The following is a 22,040-nucleotide window of genomic DNA, read 5'->3' as shown; positions in this document are numbered from 1 at the left end:
AGAGAGCCAGGCATGCGGAAGGATCACGCAGGAAAGACCGTGTTTGTTCTAAAAAGGCAAACCTTCCTTCTCAGAGAAGATTTTTTCCCCCCGTCTTTCCTGACAGGTGGTGGAACGTCATCGGAGCTCCAGGCCTGAAAAAGCCAGGTCAAGGAAGAAGGGAGAGGCGGGCAGGCACGGTGGGTGACCTGCTGTTCCGTTTTTCTTGGGAGGTACTGAAAGATCAGCTGCAAGGAGAGCTTCCTCCAAAGAACGCGCAATAGTGAAAACATCACCCCAGTGCTCAAAGTGGAACAGTCAGGAATGGGAGTGGCGTTTGGGGGTGTACAGATGACTCGCCATCCAACAGTAGGATGTTAAGCAACGCCTTCCTGCATCCCACACACTGCTCAGTGTTCCAGAAAATCAGGGCCATGTTCCCAGTGATAGATTAAAAAAAAATCATCTACACAAGGGATTCCACCTGTAGGGAACCTGTTAATGACTTCTATTAGCTCTTTAAAAAAAAATGTATTGATTTTTTTTTTTTTAGAGAGAGAGAGAGGAAGAAACTGAGAGAGAGAAAGACAGAACATCAATTTGCGGTTCCACTTATTTACGCGTTCATTGGTTGATTCTTTATGTGCCCTGACCAGGGATCGAACCTGCAATCTTGGCATATCTGGAGGGTGCTCTAACCAACTGAGCTACCCGGCCAGGGCGCTTCCATGAGCTCTTGGCTGGGAACACTGTGGTCCACCAGAACATTCCAAGCCCCTCGTGTTGGGCGTGTATGTCGTTCTAGAAGACTCTCTAACCGGCGCTATGACAATGAGCAGTGAATTACCAGTCCCCTTCACATCAGGGCGAAGGTCTGCATTAGCAGTGACGTGGCCCATAGGCAAGAAGGAAAAGGCACCAGCCAACCTGACATATTGCACCTGCCAGGAAAACGGGATGATGGCAGGGAAGGATTCCAGCGTGACCCCACCCCATCCCATTCGCTTTCTATCAGTAAAACGACTGCGTGGATGGTTCCCCGGTGTGGAGAGAGGAGGAAGGCTGGGCATCTGACAGGCCTTCCCCGCGCTGAGCCCGATCGGCCAGGTCCTGGGCAGCTTTGACTTCCTCACCATCCACAGGTTCACACGGAAGTCCTTCTGTCGCAGCTGGTGGCCCGTCTCCTGCTCACCACCACCGGCAGCAGGACTGAGACATCACTGAGGTCCCTAGAGACTGATTTCTACTTGGACCCTTTCCAACCAGGGTCTTACAGGATGGGCTTTGGCCCAATCCCATCCTAACATTTAGACATGTGGTGTCTCCATTGTTATCAGAAAATAAGTTAACAATCCTTTTTTTTTTTTTTTTAATCCTCACCCGACCATATTTTTCCATTGATTTTTAGAGAGAGTGGAAGAGAGGGGGAGAGGCAGAGAGAAACATCGATGTGAGAGAGATGCATCGATGGGTTGCCTCCCATACGCATCCTGACCAGGGCTGGGGATCGAGCCTGTAACCGAGGTATGTGCCCTTGACTGGAATCGAACCCGGGACCCTTCAATCCTCGGGCTGATGCTCTATTCACGGAGCCAAACCGGCGAGGGCCTTTTTTTTGTTTTTGTTTTTGTAAATAAAAAATCTTTATGAACATACCACTTCTGTACATTTGTCCCAGCAGCACTGACTCTTCCAAGAGAGGGTCAGAGGGCCCGGTCTCCCTTGAGGCAAGGCAAATTCCGGGGGAGGAGATGCAAAAAGGTGGCACCCTCGCACGGCTCATTGGCAAAGCCAGTTCACAGGCTGCTGTCTCCCCTTCCCGTGTGCCTGGGAGCTGAGTGTGGGTGTCCACGGGGGGGCCTCCCCTCCCCGCCCCGGGAAAAGGCAGCAAGAAGCCCAGGCCACACTGCTCCTCCGGCCTCGCCCCTGCCAAGCGTCCTGGTGGCCGCAACTTGCACGTCTCTGAGGCCTGCGAGCCAACCGCCTTTTATGGAGAGCCAGGGGGTAGGTGGGGATGAAAGAGAAGGCTCTGGGACTTGGCCATTTGGATGCGCCCTCTCTGAGTTACTCGGGCGACTTGTTTTCCTCCAGGGCTCACCCATGGAGCGGTTTCATGGGGAAGGCAGTTGAGGTTTCAGGGAAAGGTCTGCGGAGGATAAAAATAGCCTTGGCTTCAGAGTGGAAACCCAAGCCCTGTCAAGGGTCCTTCCAGACTATTTTTCCCGTGGCTGGTCCGAGCAGGGAGCCTGCGCTTCGGGATGGATTCCTAAAGAACGATGCTAGCCCGACAAGAGCAGGCCGCACAAGGCCTCCCCGGGGGCCGGGAGCCGAGGCAGGCAGGGCCCTGGGCCGACCACAAAGCCAGCCTCTTGGCTCAGAGACCATGTTTACCCGCACATTCCAGCACCAAGTCACCCAGATTCCCTCACCCTCCGAGGAGGGCGGTCCCAGCAGGGGGGGCGGGGGGAGAGGGGGTGAGACTGAGGGGGGGTAGGGGACTGACTCACCGTCATCTCCTCTGGGTTCCCGTTGGCGATCTCCACCACCCTCAGGGCGGGGTCCGCTTTCACCTTGGCCCGGGTCATGAACTGGATGACAGACGAACTGTCCTGCAGAGGAAACAGCACGACTCACCGTCAGCTCTTCCAGCGACAATGGCTGGGGACCAGGAGAGCCGAAATGCCAAGATTCCCTGCGGACCGGACAAAAACTGTATCCCCGCATCAGGCGCCTCCCCATCCCGGGCACCCTCCTAGGCAGAGACCCCCGGTCTCCCTGGAGAATTCCCTCACATCCCGGTGGATGCGGGACAACGAAGGAGTCTGCCAGCCACCCACACATGGCCAGCTTGTGTGCCGTGGTGTCCAAGCGCCAAGAGCCAGGCATTGGTATGGACATGGACGTAGTCACAGAGAGCAGAGAATAAACACAGCTTACCCGGTGGAAGACAAACCCAGGGCTGGCATTCCACAGCAGGCATCTGATCTGCATTCTCCAGCATCCTCCTGCCCTGACCACAACCCTCCAACCCTTCCCAGGAGTTACTTTTAACGCTTTCTTTGCTCCTCAATGAAGATGTTTTGGGTTCAAAGCCATGAAACACAGAAAGACACGAGGAAGCCAGAAGCATCGGCTTATATGTTAGGCTATGGCCCGAAGAGACAGGGGCCCGGGGTGGGCTCAGAGTCAGAGCCACGGATCCAGAAAAGGAGAACACGGCTCCCAGGCAGGGATGGAGGGGGAATTTGGAAAAAGACAGGGGTTGGCAAAATATGGCGTAGGGAAGGGCCAGAACCGCGGGCCAGTGGACGGATGGGCTGTGGAGCGGAGAGGCAGCCTGGCTTCGGCCAGGGAAACAGAGGGCAGGCCCCGGGAGCCCTCGGCATCCCCCTGCGGCGTGGCTGGGGCTCTGCCATCAAGGGGTCATGTAGCGCCCCCGCCCACATCAAGGAGACACGGAACAGATGCCAGCTCTGCCCACGGCTGGTGAAACCCACTGCCCAGGACGAAAGTGCAGAACTCTCGACAGGAGGCAGTTCCGAGGGGGCCTTTGCTCAGCTCCGACAAAGAAACCACAGAAACCTTCCTGGGAGGACACATGGCATGCGTACTTGACCTGGGGGTTATGCATGGATTATTGTATTTTTTAAAAACGATAAAGCATACATATATATATATTTAATCCTCACCTGAGGATATTTTTCTGTTGATTTTTACAGAGAGTGGAAGGGAGGGGAAGAGACAGAGAGAGAAACATCAATGTGAGAGAGACACAATGATTGGTTGCATCCCACACGCCCCCGACCAGGGCCGGGGGGATTGAGCCTGCAACCGAGGTACACGCCCTTGACCGGAATCGAACCCACAACCCTTCCGTCTGCAGGCCGATGCTCTATCCACTGAGCCAAACCAGCTAGGGCAGCAATAAAACGCATTTTAAATGCTCTGGGAAGCTTGTCACTCAAAGGTACTGCTCCAGGTCGCTCACGTGAAGCAGCGAATACTTTGTATGCAAATAATCTTCCACCCCTTTTAACAGTTTTATAAATGTGGGGGTTTATGTGTCAGGATAGACTGCATTGTAAGTCTGGGATGATAATCAGCATCACCATCATCGCAGGTGTTCATCGTGACCATAGTGATAACCGTAATAAGGCGGCTCACTGTCAGGCCAGGGGCTGAGCTGTGAGGGAGCTGCCCCAGCACAGGCCTTGGTGGCTGCGGGGGAAGAACCCTCTCAAAGGAATCGAAATCCTCTGGTAATTAAAAAAATCAGACCCCACATTTCACATGAAAACTTAAGGTCAAAACAAGAAAACCTCAAATTCCCTTGTCGGGGGCCGGACCTTGAGGTCAGAGGAAAATAAACACACTGGAGGCCCAGGCAGACCACAAGGCTGGCGCCGCCCCACATCCTCAGGGAGTGGGGGGGTCCTGGAGCCACTCCCGCTCCTCTCCTCCGGGTGGGGAGGGGGGGGCCTGTGGCCCCGACACCACATTTCAAGCACCTGGAGCAGCTGGGCCCCATCTGGCCTCCAGGTCAGCCTCCTTCTAGGCCTGGAATTGCTGCTGAAAAGGCATCGGCAGGGAGAATGACCCTCCAACACCCGCAGAGGTCACCCCTGGCTTTCTGCTCTCTTAGGGTGCAGACTGGACCGGGTGACCCTTGGAGACAGAGTCAGTGGGACATGCTGCTTGGCAAAGGGTCTCCACGGATCCCCGAGAGAGAGGGAGATGCAGAAGGTCAGGCCGCAGAGCTGGGTACATGGAAGGCTGGAGGCCTGGCCCGTAGGTTAAGGACAAATGACCAAAGTGCAAGAGGGCAGCCACCTGGGTTCAGGGTGAAGGAGTGGTTTCCCGCCATCAGTGCCAATGCCGGGGCTCGGTCGACAGTGGGGAATAAAACCGTCACCGGGCCCATTTGTCAAGAACACAGACAGGCTGGGTACGTCTCTACCCTCACAGTCTGTCACCTGACCTGGCGACCCAGGCCAGCGAGGCACCTGCAGTGATGCGGGGCTTCCAGACCCCCTTCTGGGATCACATGATGCCAGGGGTGCTCTAACTCATGCCTGGGCCTCTCGCAACTCTGTCCCTTTCCAGGGGACAGGGACAACAGGGAAGCTCTACTGTGTGACCCCAGGGTGCCCCAAACCCGTTTCCCTCCCAAGGAAACCAGGGCAAGTGGGACTGTGGGTGGCTCTCTCTGGGTGTGTGGGGGCTGCCCGGCTCCACACGGAACGTGGGGAGAGCATCCTGGTTCCCCAGGGCCCTGACTTCTCAGGCCAGCGTGGGGCTGCCATGCCTAATTGAGAAGATGATCCCGGAATGACTTTCCTAAGGACATTCACTCGCACACGGACAGGCTTATGCGGACTGACATAGTTTTTCCAAAGGAAAATAAATAGGATCTCTGTGGTTAACATGCATATTTAGTGTTATCTTCGCATGTGATTATTTTTAAAGCATCTTGTTGGATGTGGCTTTTCCTACTCAGCAGCTCTTCTGTCAAAACAAACCAGAGTGAATTTGTATGATTTTTTTTAAAGGGCCACTGATTCACTGACTGAGGTATTTTTTTTTTATGAACTTAAAAAAATATATATATTTGTATTGATTTCAGAGAGGAAGGGAGAGGGAAAGAGAGATAGTAACATCAGTGATGAGAGAGAATCACTGATTGGCTGCCTCCTGCATGCCTTCCACTGGGGATCGAGCCCACAACCCAGGCAATTGAACCATGACCTCATGGTTCATAGGTCGACGCTCAATCACTGAACCACACTGGCCGGGCTCTGACCCACTTTTGATAAAGTCACAATAGCAAAGTGACTTGAGGTTCAAAAGTCGGACTTCTCTGAAGCAAGGTGGCATCTAAACCCGGGTCACAGACTACAACGCACGGGTCAAACCCCGCCCTTCGCCTGTTTTTGTAGGATGTTTCACTGGACCCCGGCCACACCCATTTGGTTGAGTACCGCCTGTGGCTGCTTTCACGACACAGTGGCAGAGGTGAGCAGTGGCCAAAGGCCGGATGGCCCTACAGGTCTCCAATATTTACTACTGGCCCTTTACAGAGAAGGTGTGCCAACCCCTTGTGTAAAATGTGGTCCCCAGACCCACAGTATTAGCATCACCAGGGAACTTGTCGGAACGACAGCATCTCAGGCCCCACCCCCAGGGATCTGCATTTGAACGAGGTCTCCAGGTGATTCAGACACGAGCGAAAGTCAGAGAAAAACGTGTGAACCAAGAAGCTTGTGAAAATGAAGGTGCTGACTCAGCAGGTGTGGGGTGGAGTCCAAGACTCTGCATGGCTGACCAGCTCCCAGGGGAGGTGCTGCTGCGGATCCTTGGCCCACACTTTGAATAGTGAACCTTGTGTCTCCACTCCCCCCCCCCCCCCGCCCCGCCCCGGCATCCTCCAGCAGAATTCCCACGGGTACCGGCCATGAGCGTTGCAGAAGGGAGAAACCCATCCGGATGCTTTTCCGTGGACCTCGCGGGTGCGGTGGCTCAGGACTTACCTTCTTCAGTATCTCTGTGTTCAGCAGCATGTAGATGTCGATAGCCCGGCTTTCTTCTTTAGCAAGGGCACTCAGGTTACAGTGCATCGTCAGGCAGGGGATTCCTGGTTTTTCACAGTCCTGAGAAGAAAAAGCAGGGGACTGGCAAACGGCAGCAAGAGCAAAGACAGATGCACGGCAGTTGACGGAGCAGAAGGCTCCACATGCTTCTATCCGGGTGACTCAGGCCACTCCAGGCAGAGGAACGGCACGGGAAGATGCCATTATTCCTTCTTGCCACCAGAGGGCAACAGAGGGACTTCCTGACCAGTGGGCACCAGAACAGGCCTTCAAGTCAAGCAACTGGGAGAAGGCAGCCCAATGGTTACTAAAAAATTGGACTTTGCAAGAAAGAAATAATTTTTGTTAAAAACAAACACATTTACATATTTCGAAAGCATTTTTCTTTTGAGAACTGAACACAAGATGTATTTCCTACATGATGGAATATCTGCCTGTGCAGCGGCAAGTACACTTTCATGCCCATGTTTTTAGGGAGGGCAGACTCTTTAGTCAGATGACTCAAGAAAACACAGGAGCAAAGAAAAACATGTTGGACCAAGACAATATGTGAATCACCATAAAAACCCCAAAGCCCCCCCAAAGCCCCCCAAAAGCCTATATTCCCCAAATTTAAGTTACAAAAGAGGAATTCTCTTTTGTACTGTAGGGTCCAAAATGTACACACATACCTTTATGATGCTTCATGTGGGGGGTAAAATTTTCAGCCCGGTACAGAATTGCACCAGTCAAACAGCTAGATATCACTACTCCTAACAATTCTAAGTGCTTCAGAAAACAGACGTATCATCAGCACTAGGGAAGTAAAAAAACACACACCCAGCAATCCAAGCGGCAAACAGCCCTACATCTTCTACAGGAATAGAAATGCGTATGAGAGGTGGCTAGGCTGGAAAAAGCAGCTAAAGAGACGGGACCAAAGATATGGGAGAAGGGGGCTTTGGAAAAGCATAAAAAATGGGAGTGTACACTCTCCTGCTGATGGACGTTTGGACTGTTCCCAGCTTTCGGCTATAATAAAATGACTGTGCCTCTCGTCCAGGCCTTTTGGGGGATACAAGTACTCTTTTCTCTCGGGGAGATACCCGGGAGTGGGATTCCTGGGTCACAAGATACAAATATCTGTCGCTTTAACAGATACTGCCCCGCAGTTTTCCAAAGTGGTTGTACAAGGAGCATCGCTCTGGATTAGACTCCACTTGGTGGAGAAAAGATTTACCACTCAGTGCGCGGTGGGTTGCAAAGGCGTTCCCTTTGCCGGGCTATGGAACTTGAAATGCCAACTTCACCCTTTGATGGAAACCTCAGGCTGAAAGACGGGAGTTGACCACAAGTCCTTGTGACTTTCGAAGACAACTGGTTAAAGCCAGATTTGGGGAACAAGACATGCCAACCAGAGCTCTCATCTCAGGCTTGCCTTCCTAGTGAGGACCACCCACGGGGACCCAACCAGAAAGCAAATCCTCACCAAGACTTTTCTTCCAGACTTGGTGAAGAAAGCAAAGATGGTGTGGAAGATGTTTTCTTGTTCTTGAGGGATGATGCAGGGGGTCGGGTTCTTCTGGAAGGAACAGTTCCCCTTCTCCTGGCCCACCTGAAAAGGAAAAGGAACCTGTCAGCGCGGTCCACCCGAGAATGGATCGGGAGCACGGAATCTCTTACTGCCGAGGTGGCAGCAGCCAAGCCCAAAGCCAACCTGCCCCCTTGTCCATGCTCCAGTCGACAGTCGGGGGGTGGAGGGAGAGAGGAAAGCTGCGAGGCAGAGGCAGTAGCATCGACATGACCAAACAACATACAGTGTGGCTCTCAGTCCTTAAATAATCGAGAGGAGATGGCCCTCAGCATGCAAATGACATGTGCCTAGGAGCCAGAAGGTCTCAAGGAACAGAACAGACCTACACCTCGTGGTCTCCAAGGCACATTTACAAGCGCTTCCACAACCCTGAGAGAGAAGCATGCGTGCTACTTCTCTGGAGGAGGAAAACGAGACTCGGGTTAAGGCACTTGCCAACAATCACTGAGTCCAGAATGCAGGTTTTGAACCCAGGTCTTCTGAGACCCAACCTTTATGGATAGGCCACTGCCAGAGGTTTTCAAACTGTGTTCCATGGAACCCCTAGAGTGCCGTACAACCTGCTCGAGTCTCGCAGGCGAGTTACCTGATTTTGCTTCTGGCAGCAGCAGCAATGGTGCTGAGCAACAGAACATTAAAACCAAACCAAACCAAACCAAACCAAAACAACCCCAAAACAACGGTGTACAGTCTTCCCTGTTGATTTCTCTAAGAACAAAGTTACTTTTAATGTCTACGTTGAGGAGTTGCTGGGAAAAAAACACACAAGGTCTTTATCTAGTATCATGTCACCCTGGTTGGAGCTTAAGGCCAAGTAGCAAAATTAATAATTAACAATTCATAATTTAGGATTGTGTTTACAATTCCACCCCATAACCAGAAGCATCTGTTTAAACTCTCCTATCTCTAATGCCCTGGAGTACGATACAGTGTATGGTTTGAATTTATTGAATAATTTTTCAACTTCTCTTTCATGGTAGGTTTAGTTTAAAATGTTTACATAAAGAAACTTCTAATGTAAGCTAACAATGTTCATCTTTTAATAATGAACTATAAGACCCCAAAATTTGCTAAACTAATCTCTATTTTACCTTTGGTCTGAACATATATGCCAGGATTTACTTTGTAGTATAGGCCTGAACATAAATGAGATGAAGATATATTTCCTCAAATCGATTATTAGACAAGAGTGTTGCCTTTACAAATATCTCACAGTTTACGACTTATTATTCTTTAAAAGTATCTCATAATTCGGTATTTTCTCAATTACTTTATTTGAACCACAAAATCTGGGAAGATGCACCGGCCTGAAATATTTCCATCAGTTGGTTTTGGATGCTTTCAGAAGTCACTGGAGGGAATGAATGGGAAGGAAGCCACGAGATTTAATCCACATTTGGTGATTATTCCTGGGGTGCCATTGTTGTAAGCTGTGATGAATATTGGAAAGCTCATTTCAGAAAGCGAGACACAAGCTGCTTACGGAGTGCGGATCGTCAGTAATTACTTATCAGACAAATGAGGAACACAAGTGCTGCAATGTTCCACAAATGGGGGTGTCTTTCAGTGAAATTTCAGCACTGAACATGGGCCCACCATGCTCTGTATCTCAAGTAAACTGGACAAACTAAAGATGATAGGCTCTGGAAAACTGTCCGCTAAAAAGCGGCTTAGTAATGGGCACTGATCTTGAAAGATGTACAAGTACATAACATGATTTTGTGAAATGTGTGAATGGGAAGGGTGGTATAAATTAACGTTATTCTTTTTTGTTGTTGTTTTTTATTCTTGCCTGAGGATATTTTTCCCATTGATTTTTTTAGAGAGAGAAAGAGAGAGAGAGAGAGAGAAACACTGATGTGAGAGAGAAAAACATCGATGTGAGAGAGACACAATAATTGGCTGCCTCCCACACACATCCCGGCCAGGGCTGGGAATCAAACCTACAACCCAGGTACATGCCCTTGGCTGCACAGTTAAACACTCTAACCACGGAGCAACACTGGCCAGGGCAATATATTATTCATATATAATTTTAAGTACAGCAGTCCCTCTTTATCCATGGGGGATAAATTCCAAACACCCCCATGGGGTGCCTGAGGCTGTGTATGGTACCGAATACCTTTCACTTAATGGAAGCACTTTACGACTTTTTTTGGGCACATCTGAATTGCCAGCATCAGTACTTTGGGGCCATCTATATTAATAAAAGAGTAATATGCAGCTTGACCACCACTCCAACACACAATATGTCTGCCCCCATGTGGTCAAAGATCCTGCAGGGGAGCAATTAGGCATCAATCAGGCTGGCAGGGGAGTGGTTAGGGGGTGATCAGGCTGGCAGGCAGAAGCGGTTAGGGGCAATCAGGAAGGCAGGCAGGCGAGCAGTTGGGAGCCAGCAGTCCTGGATTGTGAGAGGGATAACCAACTGCCCATTTAGGCCCGATCCCACTGGGATCGGGCCAAAATGGGCAGTCGGACATCCCTCGAGGGGTCCCAGATTGGAGAGGGTACAGGCTGGGCTGAGGGACACCCCCCGCCTCCGTGCACGAATTTCGTGCACTGGGCCTCTAGTCTATATTAATAAAAGGGTAATATGCTAATTAGACCAGGAGACCTTCTGGATGTCCTTCTGGACAAAGCCATGGTGGTGGGGCTGAGGCAGAGGCGGTTAGGGGCAATCAGGCCAGGAGGGGAGGGCAGTTGGGGGCGAGCAGGCTGGCAGGGAAGGTAGTTGGGGGTGATCAGGCCAGCGGGGGGGGGGGGCAGTTGGGGGTGAGCAGGCCGGCAGGCAGAGTGGTTAGGGGCGGTCAGGCAGGCAGGCAGGTGAGCAGTTAGGAGCCAGCGGTCCCAGAATGCGAGAGGCATGTCTGACTGCCGGTTTAGGCCCGATCCCACAGGTACCTGGCCCCAGATTGGAGAGGGTGCAGGCCAGGCTGAGGGACACTCCCCCTCCCCCATGCATGAATTTTGTGCACCAGGTGACTAGTTATTATATAAGGGTGACTTGAACACAGCACCGCAACACCAGGACAGTGGATCTAATAACCAAGACGGCTACTAGTGACTAATAGGCAGGTGACATAGGCAGCGTGGATACGCTAGGCAAAGGGGTGCTTCATGTCCCGGATGGGATGGAGCTGGACGGCTCAAGATTTTATCACACTATTCAGAACAGTGTGCATTTTAAAACTTATGAATTGTTAATTTCTGAATTTTTCCATTTAATATTTTTGGGCCATGGTTGACCATGTGGGTAACTAAAACCGTGGAAAGTGAAACTGCAAATAAGGGGGGGGGGGAATACTGTATGCACCTACCCGATTAAGGTAAATATTAAGTAGATATTGTTGAACTCATTATTATAACTTTTTATTGAGGTAAAATTTACGTCCACTAAAGTGCACAGATCTTTAAAAAAATTATTTTTTCTAATCCTCACCTGAGGACATGCTTAGAGAGAGGAAGAGAGAGAGGGAGGGAAGAAGAGAGAGAGAGAAGAGAGAGAGAGAGAGAGAGAGAAAGAGAGAGAGAGAGAGAGAGAGAAGAGGGAGAGATGAGATGCCTTCCGAATGTGCTCTGACCAGGGATCCAAACTGCAACCCAGGCATATGCCCTGACCAGGAATCGAACTGGCAACCTTTTGGTGCACAGGACGATGCTCAACCAACTGTATCTTATGGGTCCAGTTTAATGAATTTTGACAAATGAAATCACCCACCACAATGAAGGTAGAGGACATGTCCATCCCTCCAGAAAGTTCCCTCTGGCCCCTTTCCAAAGTTAATCCCCCCCGCCCCCCCCCCCCCCAACCTGAAAGGCCAGCACAGTTTTGGTTTCTATGAAGTTGGCCATAAAAGTTTGTTCAGTTCACCTCAATTAGGGGAGGGGCGATTGGCTTATTTGGGGGGTGCTCTCTATTTAGGCATCCATCGCACGTCGCAGATGGAAAACATTTTGCTCGTCGAGCCTTTGAGAATTCGAGTTGTGTGCTCACGTTCTTCATCGAATCACTTTTCACCCTGAAGCATGTGGGTCTTCGGAGCGGACGGCTGCTGCACGGCCACGGAGAATGGCCCCCCGCCGCCTGCGGCGGACAGTCCTCTGCCGAGACCATCAGGCCCGGCCACCCAAACACATGCGGTCCGGGTTCGGAGAAACAGAACCCCTGAGCATGCGGGATGCATCGTCCTAATTACAATCAGGGAGGCGGGCAGAGCTCCTCCTGGCTCTGCCAATGGGCGCTTTGGGTTTCTAACCCAGGGGAGAAAGTGTGGGAGCAGAGCCCCACATCAGCCAGTTTCGCTAACATGCTTCGGGGGAGTCCTGGCGCCACCGGCCCCACGAGCCCCGAGCCCAGAGGGCAGGGAGCTGGGCACGGCGGGGCAAGGGGGTGAGGAACAACCCGAGACCGCAGGGCAGAGACCTGGCTCCGAACCTCATTTTCCCCTCCTGCCCCGGGAGTCTCCGGGGCGGCCTGGGAACAGGGCGATGACGGTGACATGATGTGATCGATGTGACATCTGACCGGCCCCCGGGGCATCTGGAGAAGGGAAGTGGAGACTGAGTCTGTGGCGAATGGAAATCTCAGCCAGTTGTGCTCCCGACTGTGGTTACGTGGGACTCACTTCAATCGGGAAGGCGGCGTGTGTTTTTTTCCGGGAGGTTCCGGGTGGTCCGCTTTCAAAGGGAGACTGATGGTTGCCCGGGTCTGATTCAGACCCCGAATCCTCTGGTGACGCTCCCTCAGCTAAAACGAAGCAGCACAGTCTCTGGCCAGGGCCACCACAGGGAAGCATTTTTCCATGTGTGTTAGATACACCATGCGACAGACACAGTGATACCCAACGCCGTGCAGCCCTACTGTGTGCCAGGCTCTGAGTGTTTTACACAAACTCATCCTGTCCTCACTCCCACCAGGTGCGAGCTATTAGTATCCCCACCAAGAGGCAAGGGGAGGCCAGATGACTGCCAGAGGCAGAGGCCCCCCCCCCCCATGGCAGGTGGCAGAGCAGGGCTGGGGTGCAGGCCATCTGGCTCCAGAGATCTGCTTGCACCCACCTTTCTGCCTCTCAGATATGGAGGATGAGGCGGGGGCTGGGCGACAGTCATGGAGGGGTGGGGGCGGAGGGAAGCCACCCCTTCCTATTTTGACCTTGGTCACAAGGAAGGAACCAATAGCCTAGAAGCCTGGGAATCTCAGAGTCCTCCACTGTGACCTAGGTCTGCTGCTGTGGCAAAAAAAAAAAAAAAAAAAAGACTCTTGCTTAGACCATGGAGATAAAAGTGCCTGCTGGCCGGGAGGCCAGGCCACCCCATGTCCTGGGTGGGAAGGGGAACAGAGCATCCTGGAATGTTGTTTCTGGAAGGCAGCTCCAAGGTCATGTGGTCCCGAGGCCTCGGCTATCAGATAAGGGACCAGAGGCCCCGAATTCCATGACTCGTCCGAGGTCATGTGATTGGTTGTGGGCATAAGTGGCACCACTAAGGAGTCCCATGGCACAGATGGCCTTGATGAACACTCGATGGTCCCGGGCCTCAGCCTCGCTCTGCCTCCTAACAGCTGTGCCATTCGGGTCTGCGGGGCCTCAGGTTCCTCAGGTGTAAAATGAGGGTGGTGGCCTATGCAGTCACGAAGGTAGGCCTTGGTTGCTAATTCCACACGTTGAGGACTATCTGTGCATTTTTTTAAAATGACTTTTTACAGAGAGACGAAGGGAGAGAGAGAAACATGGATGTGAGAGCAAAACATCGACGGGATGCCTCCTGCACGCCCCCTACTGGGGATGGAGCCCACAACCCGGGCATGTGCCCTGACGGAGAACCGCACAGATGGGGTCACCTAATCTCACACTAAATAGATAAGCAATTGCTGACCACCTCCCCTCCCCCAACACACAGCTTGGTTCTAACCAGCCTCTTTGCTTAAAGTCAGGGGGCAGTAATGCCTTCTTCTTGTACCGCAGACCATCCAAGCACCACGGCGCTAATGTCTCACAGCCTGGTTTCCTTGTCTGGCCAAGGACTCTGTGGCCATTGCCCCCCGCTCACCTCTGCCCACTCACTTCTCATCTATTTTCCAGACGATGTGAGTCCAAATGCTTCCCATGACACGGCTGCTTATCTTCCACGACCCCTGGGGGCCGGAAGACATCCATGTCTGTGGGAATGTGACTGAAAGGGCTCCACAAACACACAGAAAAGGCCAAGACGATGCGGGGCCCAGTGTCACGGCGGCATTCGGCGGAGGCGGCTATTGAGGGTTTTCTGTTGGCAGTTGGTCCCTCCCCCCTTCCCTTGTCCCAACCCCAAGGAAAACATTGTGCAAGTTGAAGCCAAGAGATAATGGTGACTCGGGAGCTTGTTGGGAGCCCTGGGGGGGGATGTGGACATCACTTGGTGGCAGGGTCCAGGCCAGCCTCCGTCGGGGGAGCCTTTGGGTCAGAAGCTTCCAAGGACCAGGCCTCAGGGTGGAGTGCACACGCCAGGTGGTCTGGCAGAACCTCGTTTCATGAAACACTGGGTTCAAAGTATGCATCCGGGTGTGATACCGAAAAAGAGAATCCCCGCTTTGTTTCGAATGTTATTATTTGAAGGAACATCTAGAGCTTTGACTAAAGACTCTCCAGGCTGCGGTGGTCTGATAACAGGGTTAGAGGAAATGGAATTTCCATGTTGTAGCCTCAGGAGACGAGCCTGCATAAGGCACCAAGAGTTGTTTGCTGACCTAAAGTGAGAGAGAGAGAGAGAGAGAGAGAGAGAGAGAGAGAGAGAGAGAGAGAGAGAGAGAGAGGACACAGATCTTCCCCAGAATCCCAGCCCAGAGCAGCCTTAACACAGTGTCTGTCCCTGGGCCTGAAGACTGGAGGGACACCAAAGTCCTCCAATCTGTTTTCTAAGTCTCACATCCCAAGGAAACCAATTCTCATCTCTGTACTAAGTTCAAATACAAATAGAACGAACACCAGCTAACGTTAGCTACTATTTTAAGTGCTCTGGGCATACACTGAATCCTTAAAACAGCCATGTGCAGAGGGTACTGCTATCAGTAGGGTGACCATATAGTTTATTGTCCAAACTGGGACATTTCTGAGAGTGAAGTGGGGGAGTCAACCAGATGGAAGAGCATGCTAGAGACGTAGATCAGCGGCAGGCAAACTGGAACATCTGGTTTCCTGATTTTTCACTCCCAGTTTAGAGCTAAGAAAACTCAGGCTCACAGACGTTAAGTAACCTGTCTTATACCTGTAAGCTTTGACCCCGGGTATGAGCACCATCTCCAAAATCCCCAGCAGGATGATCACGGTCCTGTTCCACCTTCCTCGCACCCTGGCTGAATGGCCTCTGTCCCAACCACACCTGGATCATCTTTTTCTTTTTTGTTAAATCCTCACCCGATGATATGTTAATTGATTTTAGAGAGGAAAGGAGAGAGAGTGAGAGAAACATCGATTGGTTGCCTCCCTTATATGCCCTGACCAGGAATCAAACCTGCAACATTTTGGTGTACGGACGATGTTCTAATCAACTGAGCCACCCAGCCAGGGCCTGGACCAGCATCTCATGGTTTATCTTTTCACAGACCTCAGAGCAGAGCTCCTATTGTGATTATAAATTTCTCCCTCTACCCGCAAGCCAGCCCCTGTCATGATCTGCATGTGTGATTGGGAGGTGGCACTTCTGGTGGATCTTGGAGGATGATAAAGAAACTTCTGGAGAGTAAAGAGAGAAGGGGGAAGGTAATTCCAGGCAGAGAGGAAGGGCATATGCAAAAACATGGAGGTACAAACAGTAGAGTTACGTCTAGAGAGCCTAGAGTTCAACATGGCTTACACATTGGATGAATGTTGGGTCGTAGTGGCCTGAAACGAGGCAGGAGAGGCGGGGCCTGGACATGGAGGAGGACCTTGTAGGCGAATCTTAGGAGGAGCCAGGTACCCAGACGTGATCAACATGGCTCAAAGAGAGGAACCACTTTCTACCTGGGACCTGTGGTCTCACTGGTATATTTCCAACAAGCTAAGGCATAGATGCCCTCTTTCTACTGGCCCACTCCTTGACTGTACTCTGGCTGGTTGGGTTCTGGGGATGGGAAAGGTCACCAACGTGTCTGTGCCTCGATGTACAGAGGGCACCACTGCCTTGAATGCACTCACAGCCAATGAAAGGAAAACGGGAAGATTCGATCAGCAGAGGAACCCACTCAGCGACAACTCAGTGCTTTCCGTGGAGCAGGCTGGGCATCTTCGCCAGGGTGGCTCTCGGGTGAAGCTGATCTAAGCTCTGTTTGCTGAACTGACTTGGATGAAAGGGGGCATAGGTTCGTTCTCTGAAAACACATGTTTCCTGTTAACTGACATTTATCTGCTAATCCCCGGCTTTATGTTCTTGGTTACATCCTCGGGCCACTTTTCCATCTCATGTTACACCCACTGCAGCTGATGGCAACTGGGTAAACATGACCCACCCCCCGACTCGCCAGCTGTCCCTCTGAATTCACATGCCCCTTGACTTTGAAAACCCAGGGAATGTTTTGCCTGCCTCCTGTGCTCATTTCATTACCGACTGCCAACCCTTGGGACCAAGGCAGCAGAAGACACAAGTTCCCTTTCTGCCACGGGAGGCTGACCATTGACCCCAGTGGCTCTGGTGACATTAATTTTAGGACCCCAAGGTTTGAAGTAAAAATCCTGTATAATAAAAGCCTAATATGCTAAGTGGCCAACCCTTTGTTTGACCATTCAATGACGCGAACTCACCACCAGGGGGCAGATGCTCCAACTGGTAGGTTGGCTTGCTGCTGGGGTCCGGCTGATTGGGACTGGGTGAGATGGGCCGGACACACCTTAGAGCCCTCCAATGGTCCCTCCCTGGCTCCGATCGTGCGCCGGTGGGGTCCCTCAGCCTAGTCTGCATCCTCTCACAATCCGGGACCCCTCAGGGGATGTCGGAGAGCCGATTTCGGCCTGATCCCCACAGGCCAGGCCGAGGGACCCAACCAGTGCACCGGGCCTCTAGCAGTATTCATAAAATGATTGAGAAATGATACCAACCGGTTCAGGAGGCCAACCTAAGATGTTTACTACTCGAGGGATAAATAAGAACTGCATTTCGCCATTCCACAAAAGGTGAACTGTGATAACAGTGTTGCAGAGTCCTTTATATTGTGCCTTAGGTTAAATCTCATGGCTATCATTTACTATTGAACGTTTCTTCGTGTTGACCAAAGAACAGTAAAAGATGACAACATGTGAATCATAAATCCTAGGATAGATGCTTTCATGTTACCACCATTCATTTCAAGCCTTTACCATAACCTAGAAGGTGTGGATCCATTCGTTTACCCTCATTTCTCAATGATCAATGACACTACTGATATGGAAACAGTGCAGAGAATCGGTGACAACCACCTGGGTAGTCCCTCCTACTAAACATGCCACGCTTTATGCTGCTGATGTATTCGCAAGGTTGAAAACACACTTTCTGTGTGTGTGCATCCTATCGTGTCAAGGGAGGCGCTCTCTGAGGCAACCTTTGGTGCCCTTCTGGAGAGTTACAGATTCTTCCACGTTGTGGAAAGGGCGCCCTTGTTGATTAGTTCAGTACGTTCTGATTTTCTGGTATTTGCCCCTGTGTGTAGCTGGAGGCTCAAATGTGTTCACGTGGACAGACAACAGGAAAAACACTTTGATGATCACAAGGGTTCGAGGTGAGTGAAATGGGGATTTAGCTTTGGACATCCCCTCTGAGCCCTGATCCTCAAATGAAGAGCCACGTTCTGTTCTGAACTGAAAAGGGTGAAGGAGAGCGTGGTAGCAGCCGCCCATAACACCAGCTCGCTGCCCAAGCTGCAGAGACGGGGGTGGAGTGGGGGGAGCAAGAAGTTCACGAATGACGTCATGTCATTTAATTTCCAGAAAGGGAAAGACCTTTAAAAAGCCGGAAAAGATAAGCACTGTAGGTGTCCTCTCTCTTTCCAGTTGGAAATGATCTTTTAAAGAAAACACCTGCTTTCCTCAACCCCCTGCCCCACCCCGGAAGCCCAGCGCCACTGTGAAAAGTTGTACTAGATCTGAAAGGTCAGGGTGTTCCTGAGACCAAAACGGAAACAGAAAATAAAGGGGAGAAACAGAAAATAAAGGGGCGAAGCCTCAAAACCAATGTCCCAGAGGAGAAGAGAACATGATGTACTGGACAGTTTTGAGGAATCTGCCATTATTTCAGTAAAAAAATCGCACTTTCTAGAACAGGGGTCCTCAAACTACGGCCCGTGGGCCACATGCGGCCCGCCGAGGACATTTATCCGGCCCGCCGGGTGTTTTTGCCGCCGCTGCCAGTCCTGCTTAGCAGCCGACTTAGCAGTGTGCATAGGAATTTGTTCATAGTTGTTGTTTTTTAAACTACAGTCCGGCCCTCCAACGGTCTGAGGGACAGTGAACTGGCCCCCTGTTTAAAAAGTTTGAGGACCCCTGTTCTAGAATATAAGCTAATGACTCCCAGCACCCCCACCACTAGCTCTAGGTTTTGGCTAAAACAACGGGGCTCCCTCTCCACTCCCCAGTCCCCTTTCCTTTGGGTGTGACAGGCCGACACCCTGCGCAGTATAAGCGTGCGGGCCACCAGCAGGCTGCCCGGTGGAACAGAATTCACTGGCTTTTCCTCCCAGATGGGGCCCGCGTCACCAGCACGGCCTGGTACCCGAGTTAAAGGGATACAGATGGGATGCAGTTTCGGAGAAGCAGTGACACAAAAGAATTTCCAGATGCGGTCAGACTCTCTTTAGCGAAAAAGTGAGACATGAATATGTTATCTGAGCACTTGACATGCATGCCACAAATGCTTTCCTTCCACAGAGAATGACACATTTGGGAGCAGAACGGTCTGCTGATTTGGATAATAAATGAGTCAGTCACCGCCCCCTGCCCCCCCAACCCCTCTGGCCCCGTGGGACCCAACACAGTCCTTGGAATTGTATGGGATTCTTTAAATTCTGCTTCTAGCTCCTGGCCCCATCTTCCGGTAGAGGATAAAGCAGCACTCCTACGGACTTGCTGAGTTACCTCTGCATTTTCTAGGTGTGACACTTTATTATTACCCCTTCATTAAAAGCTAAGGAGTCATTTTCCCATCGTTTTGTGGGTGACCATGGTGTTTTCTGGCCTTGAAAGTTAGTGATTACACAGTTGACTTTCCTTCGTTCCTTCCTTTGTTCCTTAAAAGCAACAGGACAGGAGCCTGGCGGTGCAGGGGTGACGGGTCGTTACCAAGGTCAGTCACAGGCACTCTCACTGAGGATCAACAGAGCTCACCGGCCATGGCCCCGAAACATTAATTCTCACGTAACCTGCGAGGGCTGGTTTTGGCTGCTGCGGGAGAACCCCTTTCTGACAGACACCCCAAGTGGCTCCCGTGTAAGATGTCTAACCTCTTACTCGGCTTTCTGAGGCCACAGCCATCAGAGCAGTGAAAAGAGAAAGCTACATGTCAGTCTCAAAGCCTAAAGTGTCCCGGCTTCTGGGGGCCTGGGATATACTCTAGGGCAGTGGTCGGCAAACTGCGGCTCTCGAGCCACATGCGGCTCTTTGGCCCCTTGAGTGTGGCTCTTCCACAAAATACCACGGCCTGGGCGAGTCTATTTGGAAGAAGTGGCGTTCGAAGAAGTTTAAGTTTAAAAAATGTGGCTCTCAAAAGAAATTTCAATCGTTGTACTGTTGATATTTGGCTCTGTTGGCTAACGAGTTTGCCGACCAGTGCTCTAGGGGGTAAGTTTCGATTATGAAGGAGGAGGGAGTGAAGTGGCTCCCGGAGCCGGGGAGATCATGACTCGTCCGTGCCTGACGCTGCTGTCAAGTTGCTTTCGGGAGCCACTTGGGGTGTCTGTCAGAAAGGGGTTCTCCTGGTTTGTGCTCCCGCAGCAGCCACAACCAGCCCTTGCAGGTTACGTGAGAATTAATGTTTCGGGGCCATGGCCGGTGAGCTCGGTTGATCCTCACCCAGAGTGCCTGTGACTGACCTTGGTAACGACCCGTCACCCCTGCACCGCCAGGCTCCTGTCCTGATGCTTTTAAGGAACAAAGGAAGGAACGAAGGAAAGTCAACTGTGTAATCACTAACTTTCAAGGCCAGAAAACACCAGGTACCCAAGCATGGGCGTTCCAGTGGGGCCACCCCCCCGCAAGGAGGCCTTCAGGCTGCCAGACGTCCCCGCAGCCCGACCGCAGGCCCCTGGGCTCCTGATAAGGCTGGCGCCAGGGGCAGCGGGAGAGGCCCCGTGGGCTTAATTCATGGGCTCTGTCCACGCGGGTTAAAGGGCAGCCTCTGGACCTCACTGTGCAAGACCAGGCCAGGCAGAGGCCTAGCCTCACCTTCCGGGACACACACTTTTTCCCTCCATCCATCCAGAACTAAAACGGAGCCCGGAGCCCGGAGCCCAGGAACGTAACTCGCACTCCAGAATTCTGTCAGCCATCTCCCCCTTTTTAAGTGTTTGGCTTCTGTTGAGAAAAACAAAAAAAGTCCAAGCCAACCTAATCCTGACCTATTTCAGGAACTTGGCTATTCAGCTCATACTCAGGCATGTGCAGAAAGAAGAAAAAGAAAAAAAAATGATTTGAGCCTATGGCTGAGATCAGCAGACTGTGTGTGTGTGTGTGCATGTGTGTGTGTAGGGAGGGAGGGAAGAAGGGGGAAGAGAGAAGGGAAAGAAGAGAAGGGGAAAGAGGAGGGGAGAGAGAGGGAGAGAGAGAGAGAGAGAGAGAGAGAGAGAGAGGAAGAGAGAGAGAGATGTTTTCATGATATTTCTGACCAAAATTTTAGAGTTTAAATTTGCTCTTGGAAGCCGCTATATTTGACAAGTGATTCAGCCCTTTGTATTTTTTATTTAAAAATATTTTTTATTTCAGAGGAAGGGAGAGGGAGAGAGAGATAGAAACATAAATAATGAGAATCGTTGACTGGCTGCCTCTTGTATGTCCCGCACTGGGGATTGAGCCCACAACCCGGGCGGGCATGTGCCCTGAGCAGGAATCGAACCATAACCTCCTGGTTCACAGGTCGACGCTCAACCACTGAGCCATGCGAGGCAGGCTATTCAGCCCTTTTTATTTATTTTCATGTTGAAACTAAGGCAACCTCTGCTGTGGGTTAAAGGAAGTTGTCAAAACATCTCTACTTGGGGATTTCAGTTCAATGCAAATTTCCTGAGTTTCGGGAACATACGGGGTGCTCACTTGATGTGTTGCAGTGTGTATAGATGTGTCAGGACACACACCTGTCCTAAGGCAGAAGGAAGTATTTGTGATGGTGGTTGAGTGGAAGAGAGGACGTGTGAATTGGGTCTTGAGGTGTGTGTGGGCTCAGGGGGCCCAGGGAGGTGCATGGTGGGTAGTTCATCAGCCTTCAGAGTCCAGAGTGGCTGGAAGACAAGGTCAGGGATGAGGTTGGAGGCAGAGGATACTTCCCTAAAGGTGGGTTGTGCAGGGTTTTGAACTTCATGTTTTTGGCCATTAAGATCTCCTTATTGATTTTTAAAATTATTAATATTATTATTATTTTTTTTTACAGAGAACCGCAGGGTGTCTGAGGGTTACATACAGAAATATTCAGGAGTGGAAGTTAGCAAGTTCTCCAACGGTTAACGGGGTCCTACCAGCCTGAGTAATAACACTTGTGAGGAGGAGAGGTTGAGTAAAGAGGCATCTCCATCTGGCGCTCAGTTTTGAATTTTTATTTATTAGGACTGTATGGAGAGAGCAAAGAGAAGGGCCCAGGACAGGAAGAAGAGAATTAAAGGAATTATGATCAGGCCCAGGCTGGGTAGCTCAGTTGGTTAGTGTCCTCCCGGTACACCAAGGTGGCAGGTTCAAGCTCCAGTCAGGGCACATACAAGCAGCAACGAACGA

The 22,040-nt window shown here is 51.3% G+C and overlaps 1 protein-coding gene across 1 annotated transcript in view; it reads right to left on the bottom strand.

Annotated features, from left to right (window-relative positions):
* ITGA9 (integrin subunit alpha 9) overlaps window positions 1-22,040 on the bottom strand; it is a 266,088-nt gene that overhangs the window by 22,195 nt on the left and 221,853 nt on the right. Inside the window, exons 24-26 of the mRNA XM_008154962.3 lie at window positions 8,035-8,160; window positions 6,507-6,626; window positions 2,487-2,588 (exon numbers count right to left, since the gene is read on the bottom strand). Coding sequence (XP_008153184.3) covers window positions 2,487-2,588; window positions 6,507-6,626; window positions 8,035-8,160 — 348 coding nt within the window. The remainder of the gene's footprint in view (window positions 1-2,486; window positions 2,589-6,506; window positions 6,627-8,034; window positions 8,161-22,040) is intronic.

Source organism: Eptesicus fuscus, chromosome 18 (genome assembly GCF_027574615.1).
Source record: "Eptesicus fuscus isolate TK198812 chromosome 18, DD_ASM_mEF_20220401, whole genome shotgun sequence".
Lineage (NCBI taxonomy): Eukaryota > Metazoa > Chordata > Mammalia > Chiroptera > Vespertilionidae > Eptesicus > Eptesicus fuscus.
This window is presented reverse-complemented; position numbering and strand designations above follow the sequence as displayed.